Source organism: Halichoerus grypus, chromosome 10, assembly GCF_964656455.1.
Source record: "Halichoerus grypus chromosome 10, mHalGry1.hap1.1, whole genome shotgun sequence".
Classification (NCBI taxonomy): Eukaryota; Metazoa; Chordata; class Mammalia; order Carnivora; family Phocidae; genus Halichoerus; species Halichoerus grypus.
Window position 1 is genome coordinate 93,457,794 of NC_135721.1, and position 20,568 is coordinate 93,478,361.

At 39.8% G+C, this 20,568-nt stretch overlaps 1 protein-coding gene and 1 pseudogene across 2 annotated transcripts in view; one reads left to right on the forward strand and one right to left on the reverse strand.

Moving 5' to 3' along the window:
- Nucleotides 1-20,568, reverse strand: part of XRN2 (5'-3' exoribonuclease 2) — an 87,610-nt gene that overhangs the window by 56,692 nt on the left and 10,350 nt on the right. For both annotated transcript variants that reach the window (XM_078056856.1, XM_036091486.2), the window contains exons 2-3: nt 1,223-1,350; nt 1,024-1,135 (exon numbers count right to left, since the gene is read on the reverse strand). In XM_078056856.1, coding sequence (XP_077912982.1) covers nt 1,024-1,135; nt 1,223-1,350 — 240 coding nt within the window. The remainder of the gene's footprint in view (nt 1-1,023; nt 1,136-1,222; nt 1,351-20,568) is intronic.
- On the forward strand, nt 76-236 carry LOC118535212 (U2 spliceosomal RNA; annotated as a pseudogene).

Below are 20,568 nucleotides of genomic sequence, written 5' to 3' on the forward strand. Positions count from 1 at the left end.
TATGCTCCAAATAAGATATTCCTGTTCCCTCTACTCACCACTGCACTTTAACTGCAACTTACCAAGTTATCAAGTATCGCTTCTCGGCCTTTTGGCTAAGATCAAGTGTACCAAGTTATCAAGTAGCTAAGATTTTTCATTGCATAAAGAGAACCTCACAGAAAAGTTAATCTTCTTGGACCCAAAGTTTTCTAGACCTTCAAAGTCATTCCATTAGCCATTAGGGATTACTAAATCTAAAAGAAAGATAATCTATCTGTACACAGCTAAATAAATTTTAGAGTTACGATTTATCTTAATTTTCCTTGAACGCTGATATACAGTTTGCTGGTTATTTATAAGCTAAGCTAGCTGAGAGCTGACCTATCATCCTAGGTCAGTAAGTTATTGCCCTCTTAAAGCATTGTGAGGACTACTCACTGCCCATAGGAGAAAATCCGAACTGTTAAGCAGGGCAATAAGGCCTTCTCAAGACATTGCTCCCTTTCCAATCTAAAACACCTGTAATTGCCCAAATGTGTTAGTGTGGTCAAAGGCATGGGAAGTGTATTTACTGGGCCCATTTGAGAAATCCAGAAGGTCTTCCCTCTTCCTGTCTATTCCACTGATCCCCCTCCACTGCCCACCAATCTCCTGTTACTCTTTATGCTTCAAGAAATGAGACAAAAGTCACCTCCTATTTCCCAACTCCCTCACTAGCACTGATTTCCTCTTCCCTCACATCCTGCATGTGTTATCTAGTACCTATAAAGCCCACAATTAACTACCTTGCTCATTTATCTCTGTCCCATTAGTGGTAAGCCCTTCAAAAGAAAGGGCAGTCACCATTATTCCCAGTAGCTCACAGTATCTGGCACAAACAGGTACAAGAAATGTCTGAATGAATGACTGAAGGATCAGGCTGCCTGTCTGAAGTTCACCACAGTCAACATTTTTCGTTATTTAGCTGACTTTCACTCTAGACACTCAGAACACAGCAAAAACAAAAACAGAGGATTCTAAGTTAACTTTTTTAGCACTTACCACTCCATCTATTGCCATGTAGAGAAGTCGTCTTGGTCTTACAATATTGAAAAGTCTGTCAATGTACTCAAAAATTGCAACCATCATTTCATCCTCATTTTTTGGTGCTGGTCTACAAGGACAAACAAACAACGTAATAGAATACAATACTCCCCTGCAACTTCTGCTATCATGACAGTGACAAAAATGGGTTACGTACTTGTCTTCGGGATGAGTACAAGGATGGATGATTCCATTCATATCCAAATACAGATTATCAAACTCCACATCATTTGGATTTGGTTTACTGGCATCAACAGGAACCTTTACACCATTGCATTCTTTTGGCTATGAGAAAGTGACAATAATAGTTTGATTGTTCAAATCTAAAATTAACACATCCTAGGCCCGGTATGAACCCGTTTCACTTCTGAATTGGAAATAAAACACTTTAAGTCATCTTTAAGTTGTAAGATAAGAAATGATTTTACTCCTTAAAGCAAACTAATGCAGATATTTTATCTGTGGAAAGCGGATAGCTTCCAACACAAGTTAATCTCAACTATGTGAGGGATATTTATCAAATTCTCAAATCGTTCAGTTGTTCAAGTGAGAAACCGCGGGAGTCATCTTAGAATTCTTCCCCAACCCCTCCCCCCCATTATCAGTAAGTCCAACAATCCAACCTGAAAAAGGCCTCTCAACTTCATTTCCTCTTGGCCCCACTGCCATGACCATCACTGTATCAACACTCACCTCAAAGATCAACACTTACTAGCCTCCTGTCCTGCCACAGTATCATTCCAGCCAACCCTCTCTTCTAAGTTCCTAGAAAACCCTCTTCCATCTCCCAGTGCCTCTATACACTGTTTCTCCTTCTGCATTCCTGACCACACCCACTTCCTGAAACCTTACTAATTTTCCACAGTCTAGATTGAGATGGAGTCACTCATTTTATAACTCTTCGTACACACCTCTCAGAAAACTAACTGCTCCTCCTTCTGCATTTATTTATTTGAGAAAGAGAATACAAGTGGGCAGAGGGAGAGGGAGAAACAGACTGCCCGCTGAGCAGGGAGCCCGATGTGGGGCTCGATCCCAGGACCCTGGGATCATGACCTGAGCTGAAGGCAGACACTTAATTGACTGAGCTACCCAGGCACCCCTCAACTGTATTTTTGTAATAAATATTACCTTTGTTTTTTCTTCCAGAGCTTCAGTGAATGATAAGAATATGAGATCAGATTTTTACTGTCAGTAAATGTCATTTAAAAAAAAAGTTCCCTAACACACATAAAGCATACAAAGCATCATTTTTAACAGCAAAAAACTGTGAACTTAAAAGTCATCGTGTAGAGCGCCTGGGTGGCTCAGTTGGTTAAGCGACTGCCTTCGGCTCAGGTCATGATCCTGGAGTCCCTGGATCGAGTCCCGCATCGGGCTCCCTGCTCAGCAGGGAGTCTGCTTCTCCCTCTGACCCTCCCGACCCTCCCCCCTCTCATGTGCTCTCTCTCTCAGTCTCTCTCTCTCAAATAAATAATAATAAAAATAAAAATCTTAAAAAAAAAAAAAAGTCATCGTGTACATCATGGATGAGCCTCAAAAATATTTTAAGTGAAAGCCAATGACAAAAGACCACAGAAGATCCCATTTATATGAAAAAATCCAGAATAGATAAATCTATAGAGACAGAAATAGATGAGTTTCAATTCGGGGGGTGGGGGGGGAGGGTGATAGGAAATGAATGCAAATGAGTGCAACATTTCTTTTGGGAGTGATAAAAGTTTTCTAAAATTAGGTAATGGTGACAATCTGTATACAAGCCACTGAATTGCACACTTTAAACAGGTGAATTTTATGGCATATAAATTACATCTCAAGAAGACTATCAAAAATAAATAATGAAAGGTCAACTTAATTAGGGGGAAAGAAAGAGTCCACAGAACGGATTGATAAACTGGATGTTCATATACCGGAATGCCAGACACAAGTGAGAGTCAAAGAAACAGAGCAGGACAGTCACAAATATATTGCTGAGCCAAAAACAAACAGACAAAAAACAAAACCAAAAGCCACCAGGCTTCAGAAGAATACATACAGTACCATTCATAGAAAGTTATAAAATAGACAAAATAATAACAGGTATTGTTCAGGACTGAGTACATATACAGTGAAAACATAAAAAAAAGCAAGGGAACGATTTCGCGACCCTGGTTGTTACCTCTGAAAGAGGGAAAGGAATGAGACTGCATTTCAATGTACATTTATAATTGGGAGAAAAGGGTATTACAAAAGGGATTTAAGGGCAGAACAGGGAAGCAGCTTTCAGACAGTGCTCTGTACACATATGCTTGTATATCAGGAAAAAGTGGCTTGATCAGAAGCAGTGAATGGGATAAAAATGGTAAGGAAAACAAGAGGTCTATTTTGGTGGTGTCTATTTCAATAGAGAAGAACCTGGTAAAACTTTCCCCCCAAAAAACAAAAACAAACTCTATGAAGGCAGGAGGCTCTCTACCTCTCCATCTAGCCTCTACATTCCAAAGTCCACACATTCCTTTCTCTGCACCAACCAAGACACCACACTCAGGACAATCAAGCCTCATTGTCTTTATGCTCCCCAGGAAGTCAGGTTAAAAATATTTTAGACTTTGCCATATGATCTCAGTTACAACAACTCATTATCTGCTTTTGTAGAGTGAAAGCAGCCATAAACAATATGGCTGTGAATGGGTATGACTGTGTTCCAATGTAACTGTATGTACAAAAACAGGAGGCCACTGGCTTGCTAACCTCTGCCTTTTGTCCAAAGTACACCACTAGGCATACTGCAGCTCCTCAATGAATGCTGAGTGTAGCTGCATGAGAATTTCTATTTATACTACCTACAAAGTGCAACATGGTGCAGGGAGGCACTGGGGGGGTGGGTTGGAGGGGGGCGTTAATTTTGGGGAAATAAAAAGAGCATTCCAGGGATTTCCAATAAGAAGACTATAAACATATTTTCCTCTCAGAATTACTGTAGATATATACAACATGCTAATTACATAAATTTAGAGTTTCTTCAAGAGAAGATTTTGATGCTCAACAAAGGAACTCACTCCTCAAGAGTCTTGACAAAATAATGCCAATGTGTCTCTCGCTGTTTAAAGAGAGATCTTTATCAATCAGAGGGCAGATAAAAGGAGAGCCACTCTGAACCCCAAAATCAGTTCATTTCAAATACCTTTTCATTATCTTTTGGGTTTTCACTGCAGCATTCCCTTTCTAACCCAAGACCACAAGACTAACAACAAACATCCCAACTGCAAATCTGTGACAAAATCCTCTGTGGCTGAAAAATCACGAGGGATACCTGAAATGTGGAAAACTAGTACATCTGACAGCCTAAAACATGCAGAGAGGAGCTTTCCTGCCAAGAAGTGGGAAAACACAAGAGGCCTCCAGGCCCAGAGAGGGACTCAAGGGACAGCCTCTGGATGATCCATCAGCACCAGCAGCACTAACAGCCAGGAGGGTCAGTCCCCTGCATTCTCCCCCTCCCTTACCACTCAGACCCCACAGGGACCAAGCAAGACGGGTGCTTGAGGAAGAAAGGCAGTGCAGTACCCTGGCTGAGTGGCAGCTTCCCCAGAGGAACAAGGAGCACACCTACCCCAAAGGCTGGCAGTCAAGGTAGTTCTGCCTAGCAGGAAGCCCATTCCTCCTCCACTTCTTGGAAAAAAGGGTATATATATCCCAAGTAAGCAGTTTGAGAAATCATCCTATTTGTGATAAAGATGCCAAGGAATCAAAGTAAAGAAGATATTTTAAGAAAGTAAAGATAGTACAAATATACAAGTAGTGAGTCTGTATAAAAAGATACTCCACAGGTTTTAACATAAACTACTCAAAATTAATTTCACACCAACTTACTGTCCCAGTCAACCTTACAAGGTTTTCTGGCTCCTCAAATGTGAAGCAGAAACCACTACTTTTAGTAATAGCTAAGTAGATGCACTTCTGTTTAAGCCTGCCTAGTATCTAACAGCAGCATTAGAAAAATCATGAATCCTAGCTGAGGTTCCTCTGTAAAGAAAGTTCCCATATTGAAGCAAATACCCCTAATTAGATTTCCCAAGCCAGCTAGTTTGCAGCAGAGAACCAGGGAGTAAGACAGCTGGGAGGAACCCTCCTTTGGTTGGAACAAATACCCAATATTAATCTCAGAAACTAATCCCTGGAAGAAACCAGTTTGACTGGATTAGTCTATAGAGGAATTTATGCCCCAGGGCACTAATGAAAACAACAGAGCAAAAGGCCAAAATTAGTAAAGTTTAACTGCTGGGTGTGATCAGAAAGTGGGAGAGAGCCCTACCTGTACCACAGTCATCAGAGGATGGCTATGGCCACCTATGGCACCAAACTGCATCTCCCTGAGGAGCAAGATTAGAGGCATGTAACACAGTGAGAAAGAAACATAGTTCACTACAATAATCTAACCAGTAAATAAACTAGGAACACATAACAAGCCCTGGAATGGGGCAGGGAGGGGGCACCAGTACCCGTAAGTGCTATAGTATATTATCTAAAATGTCCTGTTTGCATCAAAAAACTACTAGGTATGCAGAAAAACAGAAAAGAATAAACCACAGACCAGGAAAAAAACAAGCAACAAAAATCTCCTGTGAGTGTGTCCAGATGTCATATTGAACAGAAGAGATTTTAAAGTAGCGATTACAAATATGTTCACAAAAATGTTCATAAAACTAAAAAAAGTATGCCTAAGGAAAAAAAGGCAGGATTACAATCTGTTTCAAATAGAGAATGTCAGCAAAAATAAAAAATAAAAATAAAAACACTACAATTCTGGAGTTGCAAAGTACAATAACTAAAATAAAAAATTCACCTGAGAAACTCAACAGATTTGAACAAGCAAAAGAATTAGAAAACCTGGACAGATGAACAGACATTACACAAGCCAAAGAGCAGAGGGAGAAAAAAAAAGGAAAGAAAAGAAAACCAGAGAGGAATGTGGGACACAATGAAATGCATGAACACACATGTAAATGGAGTACCTACTGGAAGGAGAGGGGAGAGAGGAACAGAAAAAATATTCAAGGAAATAATAACCAAAAAACTTCCCAAATGTATTGAAAAACAATAGCCTAAACATGCAGGAAGCTCCAAGAACTCCACGTAAGATAAACATAAAGAGAACCACAGATGGACACATCAGAGTAAAAATGCTGAAGATAAAAGATAATGAGAAACCTCAATGAGATTAGCACCTGGCTCCTAGCAGAAATAACAGAAGCGAGAGGGCAGTGGGATAACATCTATAAAGTACGGAATGCAAAACCTGTTAGCCAAAAATCTTAAACCGAGGAAAGTTACTGTTCAGAAATGAAGGTGAAGGGGCGCCTGGCTGGCTCAGTCCATAGAGCATGCGACTCTTGATCTCAGGGTTGAGTTCAGGCCCCCTGTTGGGTGCAGAGCCTACTTCAAATCCAAAAAAAAGAAGGTGAAAAATGACTGCCAGATAAACAAAAATTGAGAGAATGTGTTGATAGCAAAACCAATTTAAGAAAATACTAAAGAAAGTTCTTTAGGTTGAAGGCAAGTAACCACAATAAAGATAAATATGCATATTTTTAATCCTTTCTTTTCTTAACTGATTCAAAAAGCAATTGGAGGGACGCCTGGATGGCTCAGTCAGTTAAGTGTCTGCCTTTGGCTCAGGTCATGATCCCAGGATCCTGGGACTGAGTCCCGCATTAGGCTGCTTGCTCAGCGGGGAGCCTGCTTCTCCCTCTGTCTGCTGCTCCCTCTGCTTGTGCGCTTTCTCTCTCTCTCTCTCTGAAAAATAAATAAAATCTTTTAAAAAAAATAAAATAGGGAGGGGGTCGGGGGAGAAGTTAGCCTGGTGATGGATATTAAAGAGGGCACGTATTGAATGGAGCACTGGGTGTTATATGCAAACAATGAATCATGGAACACTACATCAAAACCTAATGATGTAATGTATGGTGATTAACATAACATAATAAAATTAAATTAAAAAAAAGTAAAATAAAAAGCAACCGGTTTAATGATGGTATATAATGTATCGTGGCTTATAATACAATGTAATATAGTGCAATATATTTCCCAGTAACAGCACAAATGGGAGTTGGAGTGGGAGTAAAGTTGCCATGGGCTAAGAAAGTTCCTGTAAACAGTAAAGTAGTAATTACAATAACGCACCCTTGAGTTTGTAACATTTATAAGTCCAATATGTATAAAAGCAATGCCACAGAAAGAGGAAAATGGGAATCAAGCTACGTAGCAGTAAAGGTTCTATAATATTACTGGAATTAAACTACTATAAATCTAAAGTTGGTAAGATCTACAACTGACCCTGAACATGGGTTTGAACTGCACAGGTCCACTTATACACGGATCTTTAAGAGTTAACAGCAAAAGCCACAAGACATTTATTTACAACTGCCCACCCCAGTCTTCATGGGACCAAACTGAAGGTGACCTGCTGCCCTCTAAGTAGCGGAAGAGGCAGGCTAAGCCTGTCAGCAGCCCCCAGGGAGCCCTAGGACCAGGTAGGGCTGCAGGTCACCACATGTGTTGATGGGGTGGTTGGACTGAGTGTCCAGGGCTGGCAGACAAGAGGCCAGGCCCAAGCTGAGGAATCCACCCAAAGGGTAGGAATGGTGCTGCACAGGGAGCAGTCTTGGACCTCAGGCCCCTCTTGGGCCAGGCATAAACTCCTCCCCACAGCTGTGCCCCAGGCCTGTGGCCTCCCAGATGTCAGTACACTCACACATGGTCACAGCTGTGGATGGCCACAGGCTGGTGGTACACTTCCAGGCAGATGGGCTTCCAGACCATTGTTGCTGCCCATAGGCCTGCCTGGTGGTTGCTGCTCCTGAGCCCAGGCCACCAGGCTGCAGAACATCAGCATCCGTGGGCCAGGCCCACCTACATGCAGATTTTTTTCAGTAAATACCGGTATGCTATTATAAATGTATTTTTTCTTCCTTATGATTTTTTTATTAACATTTCTTTCCTTTGGCTTACTTTACTGTAAGAATACAGTATATAATACATACACAAACTATGCATTCATTGACTGTTCATGTTATCAGTAAAGCTTCCAGTCAACGGTAGGCTATTAGCAGTTAGGTTTTGGGGAGTCAAAAGTTTATAGGCAGATTTTCAACTGCATGGGGGCCAATAACCCTAACCCCATGTTGCTCAAGAGTCAATGGTATTTGGCAAACCCTAGAGCAACCACTTGAAAAAAAAATCAAAAAAGTACAGTGAAAAAAAGGTCAGTAATGAAAATTAAGTTCTACATTATAAAATATGTATGGAAACCAGAAAGTAAAACAGCAAATATAAATCCAACTACATCAGTAACATTAAATGTAAATGGATTAAAGAATCCAATCAAAAGTCAGAAATTTTCAGACCAGATTAAAAAAAATGATCCACCTATACATTGTTTATAGGTACAGGTGTTTACAAGGGACACACTTTTGACTCAGAAATAAAAAATGAAAGTAAATGGATAGGAATACCATGCAACAGCAACCACTAGAAAGCTAGGATTGTTATACCAATATCAGACAAAATACACTTAAAAAAAAAAAAGTTACCAGAAATGATATTTTATAATAAGAGAATCAATCCATCAGGAAATTGTAATACTTAAGAACATACATGTTCCAAATAACAGAGCATCAAAACACATGAAGCTTTCCAAAGCCACTACAAGAAAGGAAATGATAAAGGTGAGAACAGGAATAAATGAAACAGACTAAAGAAACAATAGAACAGAACAATAAATCCAGGAGCTGGTTCTTTGAAAAGATAAAACGAATAAACCATTAGCCCGGCTCACCAAGAAAAAAAGAGAAGACTCAAATCTGAAATGAAAGAAGAAAAATAATGACCAACATCACACAAAGGATTCTAAGAGAATAGTGAAAAATTATATCCTGACAAACTGCACAACCTAGTGGTAAATTCCTAGAAACATATAAACTACCATAACTGAATCTGGAAGAAATAGAAAATTTGAACAGACTGATTGCTAGCAATGAAACTGAATCACTAGGGATGCCTGGGTGGCTCAGTAAGTTTAGTGTCTGACCCCTGATATTGGCTCAGATCATCATCTCAGGGTTGTGAGATCAAGGCCCAAGTCAGGCTCTGTAATGGGTGTGGAGCCTTAAGATTCTCTCTCTCCCTCTCCCTCTGCACTCCCCCCCAACCCCCATACTTAAAAAGTTAACACCTACTCTTCTCAAACTATTCCAAAAAACTAGAAGAGGAAGGAAAGCTCCCAAATTTATTCCAGGAGGCCAGCATTACCCTGATACCAAAAGCAGATTAAAAACACTACCAAAAACTAAAACTACAGGCCAATATCTCTGGTGAACATAGATGCAAATATCCCCAACAAAATATTAGCACACCGAACCCAACAATACATTTAAAAAATCATTCACCATGATCAAATAGGAGTTATTCCAGAGATTCAAGGATTCAAGGATGGTTCAATACTCATATATCAATACGCTATATCACATTAACAAGAGAAAAGAAGATATAAACCATGCAATCATTTCCATAGATGCAGAAAAAGCACTTGATATCAAATATAACATCTACAGATGATAAAAAAAAAAAACACTCAACAAAGTAGATTTAGAGAAAACACATCTCCACACAGTAAAGACCATAAGGGGGTGCCTGGGTTGCTCAGTGGGTTAAGCATCTGAGTCTTGATTTTGGCTCAGGTCATGATCTCAGGGTCTTGAGATCAAGCCCTGCATTGGGCTCTGTGCTCAGTGTGGAGCCTGCCTGGGATTCTCTCTCTCTCTCCCCCTCTGCCCCTCCCCTGCTCAAAAAAATAAATCTTCAAAAAAAAAAAAAAAAATAAAGACCATACATGAAAAACCCACAACTAACATCATACTCAATGATGAAAACCTGAAAGCTTTTCTTCTAAGATCAGGAACAAGACAAGGATGTACACTCTCACCACTTTTATTCAACATGATACTGGAAGTCCTAGCCACAGCAATCAGACAAGAAAAAGAAATAAAAGACATCCACATTGGTAAAGAAGAAGTAAAACTATTACTGTTTGCAGATGATATGATATGATACACAGAAAACCCTAAAGACTCCACCAAAAAACTACTAGAACTGATAAATGAATTCAGTAAAGTCACAGGACACAAAATTAATATACAGAAATCCATTGTATCTTATACACGAATAATGAAATAGAAAAAATTTTTTTTAAGATTTTAATTATTTATTTGACAGAGAGACACAGCCAGAGAAGGAACACAAGCAGGGGGAGTGGGAGAGGGGGAAGCAGGCTTCCCAAGGAGCAGGGAGCCCGATTCGGGGCTCAATGCTAGGACCCTGGGATCATGACCTGAGCAGAAGGCAGATGCTTAAAGACTGAGCCACCCAGGCGCCCCAAAAGAGAAATTTTTTGAAAAAACTCATTTACAGTTGCACCCAACATAATAAAATCCCTAGGAATAGGGGGGCGGAGCAAGATGGCGGAGGAGGAGGAGACCTGGATTTTGTCTACTCTCAGGAATTCAGCTGGATAGGGATCAAACCATTCTGAACACCTACAAACTCAACAGGAGATCAAAGAAAAGAATAGCAACAACTCTCTGAACAGAAAAGCAACCACTTTCTGGAAGGTAGGACGGGCAGAAAAGTGAATCCGAGGCGATATTCGGGAAGATAGACAGCGGGGGAGGGGCCTCCGTCAGCTGCTTCCGGCAAGTGATAGGGCCGAGGAGCACAAAATCGGACCTTTTAGAAGTCTGCTCCGCTGAGGGACCTCACTGCGGTGGCTAAGTGGGGGGTGGAACCCTCGTGGGACAGTGTGGTCTCAGGACCCTCGGCGTCACAGAAAGACCGGGGTGCCTGAGTGCGGCAGAGCTCCCAGGTATCGGAGCGGGGAAGCCGGCTGCAGAGATGGAGCCCAGGCGCGGGCTCTCAGCTCGGGGTTGCCATAAACCGTGATCTGCGGCACAGTCGGGCCACTGCTCCTCCAGCAGGGACCCAACAAGCGGCCGATCCGGGGAGACTCCCCTTCCTCCCCCGGGAGGAGGGGCGCGGGAGCGCACCGCGGGGATCTGCTGGGTTTGGAGACTCCACCCCGAGTCGGAAGCCAGAGATAGAAACGCGCGGTCACAGGCCGGGTGAGCACGGAGTGCGGCCGGAGACCGGGGAGATGGGAGTGACTGACGGCTTTTCTCTGGGGGCTCACTGAGGAGCGGGGCCCAAGTTCTCGGCTCCTCCGAGGCAGAGATTGGGAGACCGCCATTTTCACTCTCTGCCTCCAAAGCTGTACGGAAAGCTTGCAGGGAACAAAAGCTCCAGAGAGCAAACCTGGGCAGATTACTTAGCCCAGACCGGGCAAGGGCGGCGCAATTCTGCCTCCACCAAAGACATTTGGAAACCACGGCAACAGGCCCCTCCCCCAGAAGATCAGCAGGAACAGCCAGCCAAGACCAAGTTTACCGATCAATGAGAAGAGCAGAACTCCAGCGCTAGGGGAACACTGCACATAGAATTCATGGCTTTTTTACCATGATTCTTTAGTCTTTCAAAGTTAATTTTTTTTTTAACTGTCTTTTTTTTTTTCAATTTTTCTTTTTCCCTTTTTCAACCAACATCAATCCCTTTTTTAAAAAACATTTTTATTTTTCATTTTTAGAGTCATATTCTATCCCATCATAGTAGTTACCCGTATTTTTGGCGCATATATATGTTGTTCTCTCTTTAAAATTTTGAGATGGTTTCTTCTAACAGATCAAAATATACCCTAAATCTCTAGTGGATGGTTTTTTTCTACTCCCCTGCCTGATCACATTCTCTCCCTTTTTTTTCTTTTCTTTTTTTAAACCTCTTCTTTCTTTTTTCAAACAACTTATCAATTCCTTTTATAAAATTTTTTATAATTTCCATCTTCACAGTCATATTCAATCCCTTCATCATATCAACCCTTATTTTTGTACATATATAAGTTCTTCTTTCTTTAAAATTTTGGGAGGCACTTTCTTCTAACACACCAAACTACACCCAAAATCTAGTGTGTGGCACTGATCTATAACCAGCCTGATCATATTTGATCACATTCTGGATTTTTGTTTTGTTTTGTTCTGTTTTTGTTTGTTTTTATCTTTATCGTTTTCTTTTTCTTTTTTCTCTCTTTCCCTTTCTTTTCCCACTGCTTCAGGTCTTTTCTGATTTGTTTAGAGTATATTTTCTGGGGACGTTGTTACCCTGTTAGCATTTTGTTCTCTCATTTATCTATTCTCCTCTGCACAAAAAGACAAGACGGAAAAAATCACCTCAACAAAAAGAACAAGAGGTAGTACCGACTGCCAGGGACCTACTCAATACGGACATTAGTACGATGTCAGATCTAGAGTTCAGAATCATCACTTTAAAGATACTAGCTGGGCTTGAAAAAAGCATGGAAGTTATTAGAGAAACCCTTTCTGGAGAAGTAAAAGAACTAAAATCTAACCAAGTAGAAATCAAAAAGGCTATTAATGAGGTGCAATCAAATATGGGGGCGCTAACTGCTAGGATAAATGAGGCAGAAGAGAGAATCAGTGATATAGAACACCAAATAAAGGAAAATAAAGAAGCTGAGAAAAAGAGAGATAAACAACTACTGGACCACGAGGGCAGAATTCGAGAGATAAGTGATACCATAAGACGAAACAACATTAGAATAATTGGGATCCCAGAAGAAGAAAAAAGAGAAAGAGGGGCAGAAGGTATAACGGAGCAAATTACAGCAGAGAACTTCCCTAATTTGGGGAAGGAAACAGGTATCAAAATCCAGGAAGCACAGAGAACCCCTCTCAAAATCAATAAAAATAGGTCAACACCCTGACATCTAATAGTAAAACTTACGAGTCTCAGAGACAAAGAGAAAATCCTGAAAGCACCTCGGGAAAAGAGGTCTGTAACCTACAATGGTAGAAACATTAGATTGGAAACAGACCTATCCACAGAGACCTGGCAGGCCAGAAAGGACTGGCAGGATATATTCAGAGCACTAAAGGAGAAAAATATGCAGCCAAGAATACTATATCCAGCTAGGCTGTCATTGAAAATTGAAGGAGAGATAAAAAGCTTCCAGGACAAACAAAAACTAAAGGAATTTGCAAACACGAAACCAGCCTTACAAGAAATCTTGAAAGGGGTCCTCTAAGCAAAGAGAGAACCTAAAAGCAACATAGACCAGAAAGGAACACAGACAATATACAGTAACAGTCACCTTACAGGCAATACAATGGCACTAAATTCCTATCTTTCAATAGTTACCCTGAATGTAAATGGGCTAAATGCCCCAATCAAAAGACACAGGCTATCAGATTGGATTAAAAAACAAGACCCATCGATATGCTGTCTGCAAGAGACTCATTTTAGACCCAAAGACACCCCCAGATTGAAAGTGAGGGGGTGGAAAACCATTTACCATGCTAATGGACACCAAAAGAAAGCTGGGGTGGCAATCCTTACACCAGACAAATTAGGTATTAAACCAAAGACTGTAATAAGAGATGAGGAAGGACACTATATCCTACTTAAAGGGTCTATCCAACAAGAAGACCTAACAATTGTAAATATCTATGCCCCTAACATGGGAGCAGCCAATTATATAAGGCAATTAATAACAAAAGCAAAGAAACACATCAACAACAATACAATAATAGTGGGGGACTTTAACACACCCCTCACTGAAATGGACAGATCGTCTAAGCAAAAGATCAAGGAAATAAAGACTTTAAATGACACACTAGACCACATGGACTTCACAGACATATTCAGAACATTCCATCCCAAAGCAACGGAATACACATTCTTCTCTAGTGCCCATGGAACATTCTCCAGAATAGATCACATCCTAGGTCATAAATCAGGTCTCAACCGGTACCAAAAGATGGGGATCATTCCCTGCATATTTTCAGACCACAATGCTTTGAAACTAGAACTCAATCACAAGAGGAAAGTCGGAAAGAACTCAAATACATGGAGGCTAAAGAGCATCCTACTAAAGAATGAATGGGTCAACTAGGAAATTAAAGAATTAAAAAAATTCATGGAAACCAATGAAAATGAAAACACAACTATTCAAAATCTTTGGGATGCAGCAAAGGCAGGCCTAAGAGCAAAGTATATAGCAATACAAGCCTTTCTCAAGAAACAAGAAAGGTCTCAAGTATACAACCTAACCCTGCACCTAAAGGAGCTGGAGAAAGAACAGCAAATAAAGCCTAAACCCAGCAGGAGAAGAGAAATAATAAAGATCAGAGCAGAAATCAATGAAATAGAAACCAAAAGAACAGAACAGATCAGCGAAACTAGGAAGTGGTTCTTTGAAAGAATTAACAAGATTGATAAACCCCTGGCCAGACTTACCAAAAAGAAAAGAGAAATGACCCAAATCAACAAAATCATGAATGAAAGAGGAGAGATCACAACCAACACCAAAGAAATACAATTATAAGAACGTATTATGAGCAACTCTATGCCAGCAAATTAGATAACCTGGAAGAAATGGATGCATTCCTAGAGATGTATCAACTACCAAAACTGAACCAGGAAGAAATAGAAAACCTGAACAGACCCATAACCACTAAGGAAATTGAAGCAGTCATCAAAAATCTCCCAACAAACAAAAGCCTAGGGCCAGATGGCTTCCCAGGGGAATTCTACCAAACATTTCAAGAAGAATTAATACCTATTCTTCTGAAACTGTTCCAAAAAATAGAAATGGAAGGAAAACTTCCAAACTCATTTTATAGAGCCACCATTACCTTGATCCCAAAACCCGACAAAGACCCCATCAAAAAGGAGAATTACAGACCAATATCCCTGATGAACATGGATGCAAAAATTCTCACCAAAATACTAGCCAATAGGATCCAACAGTACATTAAAAGGATTATTCACCACGACCAAGTGGGATGTATCCCTGGGCTGCAAGGTTGGTTCAACTTCCGCAAATCAATCAACGTGATACAATACATTAACAAAAGAAAGAACAAGAATCATGTGATTCTCTCAATAGATGCAGAAAAAGCATTTGACGAAGTACAGCATCCTTTCTTGATCAAAACTCTTCAGAGTATAGGCATAGAGGGTACATACCTCAATATCATAAAAGCCATCTATGAAAAACCCACAGCGAGTATCATTCTCAATGGGGAAAAACTGAGAGCTTTCCCCCCAAGGTCAGGAACGCGGCAGGGATGTCCACTATCACCACTGCTATTCAACATAGTATTGGAAGTCCTAGCCACAGCAATCAGACAACAAAAAGAAATCAAAGGCATCCAAACCGGCAAAGAAGTCAAACTCTCACTCTTTGCAGATGATATGATACTTTATGTGGAAAACCCAAAAGACTCCACCCCAAAACTGCCAGAACTCATACAGGAATTCAGTCAAGTGGCAGGATATAAAATCAATGCACAGAAATCAGTGGCATTCCTATACACCAACAAGACAGAAGAAAGAGAAATTAAGGAGTTGATCCCATTTACAATTGCACCCAAAACCATAAGATACCTAGGAATAAATCTAACCAAAGAGGCAAAGGATCTGTACTCAGAAAACTATAAAATACTCATGAAAGAAATTGAGGAAGACACAAAGAAATGGAAAAACGTTCCATGCTCATGGACTGGAAGAACAAGTATTGTGAAGATGTCAATGCTACCTAGAGCAATCTACACATTCAATGCAATCCCCATCAAAATACCATCCACTTTTTTCAAAGAAATGGAATAATCCTAAAATTTGTATGGAACAGAAAAGACCCCGCATAGCCAGAGGAATGTTGAAAAAGAAAACCAAAGCTGGTGGCATCACAATTCTGGACTTCCAACTCTATTACAAAGCTGTCATCTTCAAGACAGTATGGTACTGGCACAAAAACAGACACATATGGAACAGAATAGAGAGCCCAGAAATGGACCCTCAACTCTATGGTCAACTAATCTTTGACAAAGCAGGAATGAATGTCCAATGGAAAAAAGACAGTCTCTTCAACGAATGGTGTTGAGAAAATTGGATAGCCATATGCAGAAGAATGAAACTGGACCATTTCCTTACACCACACACAAAAATAGACTCCAAATGGTTGAAAGACCTCAATGTGAGACAGGAGTCCATCCAAATCCTAAAGGAGAACACAGGCAGCAACCTCTTCGACCTCAGCTGCAGCAACTTCTTCCTAGAAACATCGCCAAAGGCAAGGGAAGCAAGGGCAAAAATGAACTATTGGGACTTCATCAAGATAAAAAGCTTTTGCAAAGCAAAGGAAACAGTCAACAAAACCAAAAGACAACTGACAGAATGGGAGAAGATATTTGCAAATGACATATCAGATAAAGGGCTAGTATCCAAAATCTATAAAGAACTCATCAAACTCAACGCCCAAAGAACAAAGAATCCAATCAAGAAATGGGCAGAAGACAAGAACAGACATTTTTCCAAAGAAGACATCCAAATGGCCAACAGACACATGAAAAAGTGCTCAACATCGCTCGGCATCAGGGAAATCCAAATCAAAACCTCAATGAGATACCACCTCACACCAGTCAGAATGGCTAAAATTCACAAGTCAGGAAATGACAGATGTTGGCGGGGATGTGGAGAAAGGGGAACCCTCCTACACTGTTGGTGGGAATGCAAGCTGGTGCAGCCACTCTGGAAAACAGTATGCGGGTTCCTCAAAAAGTTGAAAATAGAGCTACCATAGGATCCAGCAATTGCACTACTGGGTATTTACCCCAAAGATACAAAAGTAGGGATCCGAAAGGGTACGTGCACCCCGATGTTTATAGCAGCAATGTCCACAATAGCCAAACTGTGGAAAGAGCCAAGATGTCCATCCACAGATGAATGGATAAAGAAGATGTGGTATATATATACAATGGAATATTATGCAGCCATCAAAAGGAATGAGATCTTGCCATTTGCAATGACGTGGATGGAACTGGAGGGTATTATGCTGAGCGAAATAAGTCAAACAGAGAAAGACATGTATCATATGACCTCACTGATAGGAGGAATTCTTAATCTCAGGAAACAAACTGAGGGTTGCTGGAGTGGGGGTGGGGTGGGAGGGATGCCGTGACTGGGTGATAGACACTGGGGAGGGTATGTGCTCTGGTAAGCACTGTGAATTGTACAAGACTGTTGAATCTCAGATCTGTACCTCTGAAACAAATAATGCAATCTATGTTTAGAAAAAAAAAAAAAAGAAGGTAGCACGAGGGGAAGAATGAAGGGGGGGAAATCGGAGGGGTAGACGAACCATGAGAGACGATGGACTCTGAGAAACAAACTGAGGGTTCTAGAGGGGAGGGGGGTGGGAGGATGGGTTAGCCTGGTGATGGGTATTGAGGAGGGCACGTTCTGCATGGAGCACTGGGTGTTATGCACAAACAATGAATCATGGAACACTATATCTAAAACTAATGATGTAATGTATGGGGATTAACATAACAATAAAAAAAATAAAAAAAAAATCCCTAGGAAAAAACTTAACCAAGAAGGTGAAAAAACCTGTGCTCTAAAAACTATAAAATACTGATGAAAGACTGAAGATGACCCAGATATTCCATGCTGAGGGACTGAGAAAACTAATATTGTTAAAATGTCCATACTATCCAAAGCTATCTACAGATTTAATGCAATCCCTATCAAAATACTAATATCGCTGTTCACAGAACTACAACAAATAATACTAAAGTGTGTATGGGATCACAAAAGACCCCAAATAGCCAGAGCAATTTTCATACAGAAGAACAAAACTTCAGGTATTACAATCCCAGATTTCAAGATGTACTACGAAACTGTAGTAATCAAAACAGTATGGTACCGGCACAAAAAGAGATATAGATCAGTGGAACAGAATAGAGAACCCCGAAATAAACCCATGCATATATGGTCAATTAATCTATGACAAAGAAGGCAAGAATATACAATGGGGAAAAGACAGTCTCTTCAACAAATAGTGTTGGGAGAATTGGACAGCTGCATGATCATTTTCTTACACCATGCACAAAAATAAACTCAAAATGGGTTAACGAAGGACCTAAATGTAAGATCTGAAACCATAAAACTCCTGGAAGAAAACATTGGCAATAATTCTCTGATGTTGGCCATAAAAATAGTTTTCTACATATGTCTCCTCAGGCAAGGGAAACAAAACAAAATTAAATTGCTGGGACTATACCAAAACAAATGTTTGCACAGTGAAAGAAACCATCAACAAAACAAAAAGGCAACCTAGCAAATAGAAGATATTTGCAAATGATCTGTCCTATAAGGGGTTAATATCCAAACTATATAAAGAACTTAATACATCTCAACACCAAAAGAAACCAAATAATCCAATTTAAAAATAAGCAAAGGCCCTGAATAGATATTTTCCTAAAGAAGACCTACAAATGGCCGACACAGGAAAAGATGCTCAACACCACTAACTATCAGAAAAATGCAAATCAAAACCACAATGAGATATTCCGTGCCTGTCAGAATGGCTAAAACCAACACAAGAAATAAGTGTTGACGAGGATGTGGAGTAAAAGGAATCCTTCTGCACCGTTGGTAAGAATGCAAAGTGGTGCAGCCACTGTGGAAAACAGTATGGAGGTTCCTCAAAAAGTTAAAAACAGAATTACCACATGATCCACTTAATTCGACTACTGGTATTTACCCAAAGAAAACAGAAACACTAATTCAAAAAGATATATGCACCCCTATGTTTACTGCATTATTTACAACAGCCAACATATGAAGTGACCCAAGTGTCCATCCACAGATGGATAAAGAAATTGTGATATATATATATGTGTATACACACACACACACACACACACACAATATTACTCAGCCATTAAAAAGAATGAGATCTTGTCGTTTGCAACAACATGATGGACCTAGGATATAATGCAAAGTGAAATAAGTTAGACAGTGAAAGACAAATACAATATGATTTCACTCATATGTACAGTTTTAAAAACAAAACAAAACAAAAGACAAAAAGACAATCAAATAACAGACTGTTAAATACAGAGAACAAACTCATAGTGGCCAGAGGGGAGATGGGTGAGGGGATGGGTGAAACATATAAACGGGATTTAGAATGCATTACACCCTGATGAGTACTGAGTACTGTATAGAATTGTTGAATCATACTGTACACATGAAACTAACACTGCGTACATCTAAATAACACTGTGTGCTAATTATACTTCAATTAAAAAATAAAATAAAAAGCTGTTGTAAAAAACATTTTTTAAAACACCAGCCTTTTAATACATGACAGAAATGAAAAAAATAGACAATTCAACAGTAAAAATAAAGACTTCAATACTCCACTTTCAATAATGAGTAAAACTAGACTGAAGATCAATAAGGAAATAGATGACGTGAACACTATTAACCAACCACATCCAACAGACTTCTATAGAACACTCCACCCAACAACAGAATATACATTCTCAACTGCATACAGAACATTTTCCAGCAGGCCAAACAAATCTCAAAAAATTTAAAAGCACAAAAATAATTCAAAATATGTTCTCCAGCCACAATGAAATGAAATTAGAAATAAAAGGAAAAAATCTGGCAAACTCATAAATATGTGGAAATTAACACACTCATGAATGAATAACCAGTGAATTGAAGAAATCAAAAGAGAAATCAGAAAATACTTTGAGGGGCGCCTGGGTGGCTCAGTTGGTTAAGCGGCTGCCTTCGGCTCAGGTCATGATCCCAGAGTCCTGGGATCGAGCCCCACGTCGGGCTCCCTGCTCAATGGAGAGCCTGCTTCTCCCTCTCTCTCTGCCTGCCTCTCTGCCTACTTGTGCTCTCTCTCTCTCTCTCTGTCAAATAAATAAAAAATAAAAAAAAAAAGAAAGAAAATACTTTGAGATGAATGAAACTGAAGATACAGCATACCAAAGTCTAGGGTATAGAGTCAAAGCAGTGTTCAAAAAAAACATAGCTGTAAATGTCTATATTAAGAAAGACCTCAAATCCATAACGTAACCGTGCATATATGCACCTTGAGACACTAGAAAAATAATAGCAAATTAAACTCAAAGCCAACAGAAGAAATGACATTAGAGGAAAAATGAAATAGAAAATAAAAAGATAAAGAGAAAAAACCTATGATACCAAAAAATTGGTTCTTTCAAAAGATCAACAAACCTTTAGTCACTTTGACCTAGAAAAAGAGAAGATTCAAATTACTAGAATCAGAAACAAAAGAGAGAACGTTACTGCCAACTTTACAGAAACAAAAAGGATCATGAATAGTACTCCAACAAATCAGATAACTTAGATGAAATGTACAATAGAAAAACAAGCTACAAAAATGACAAAATACAAAAATGACAAAAGAAATAATCTGAATAAACCTATATGAGGCAAAACCAGTAAAAAGAAAAAGAAAAAAGAAAAAACTACCCACAATTAAAAGCCCAAGCTTAGGGATGCCTGGGTGGC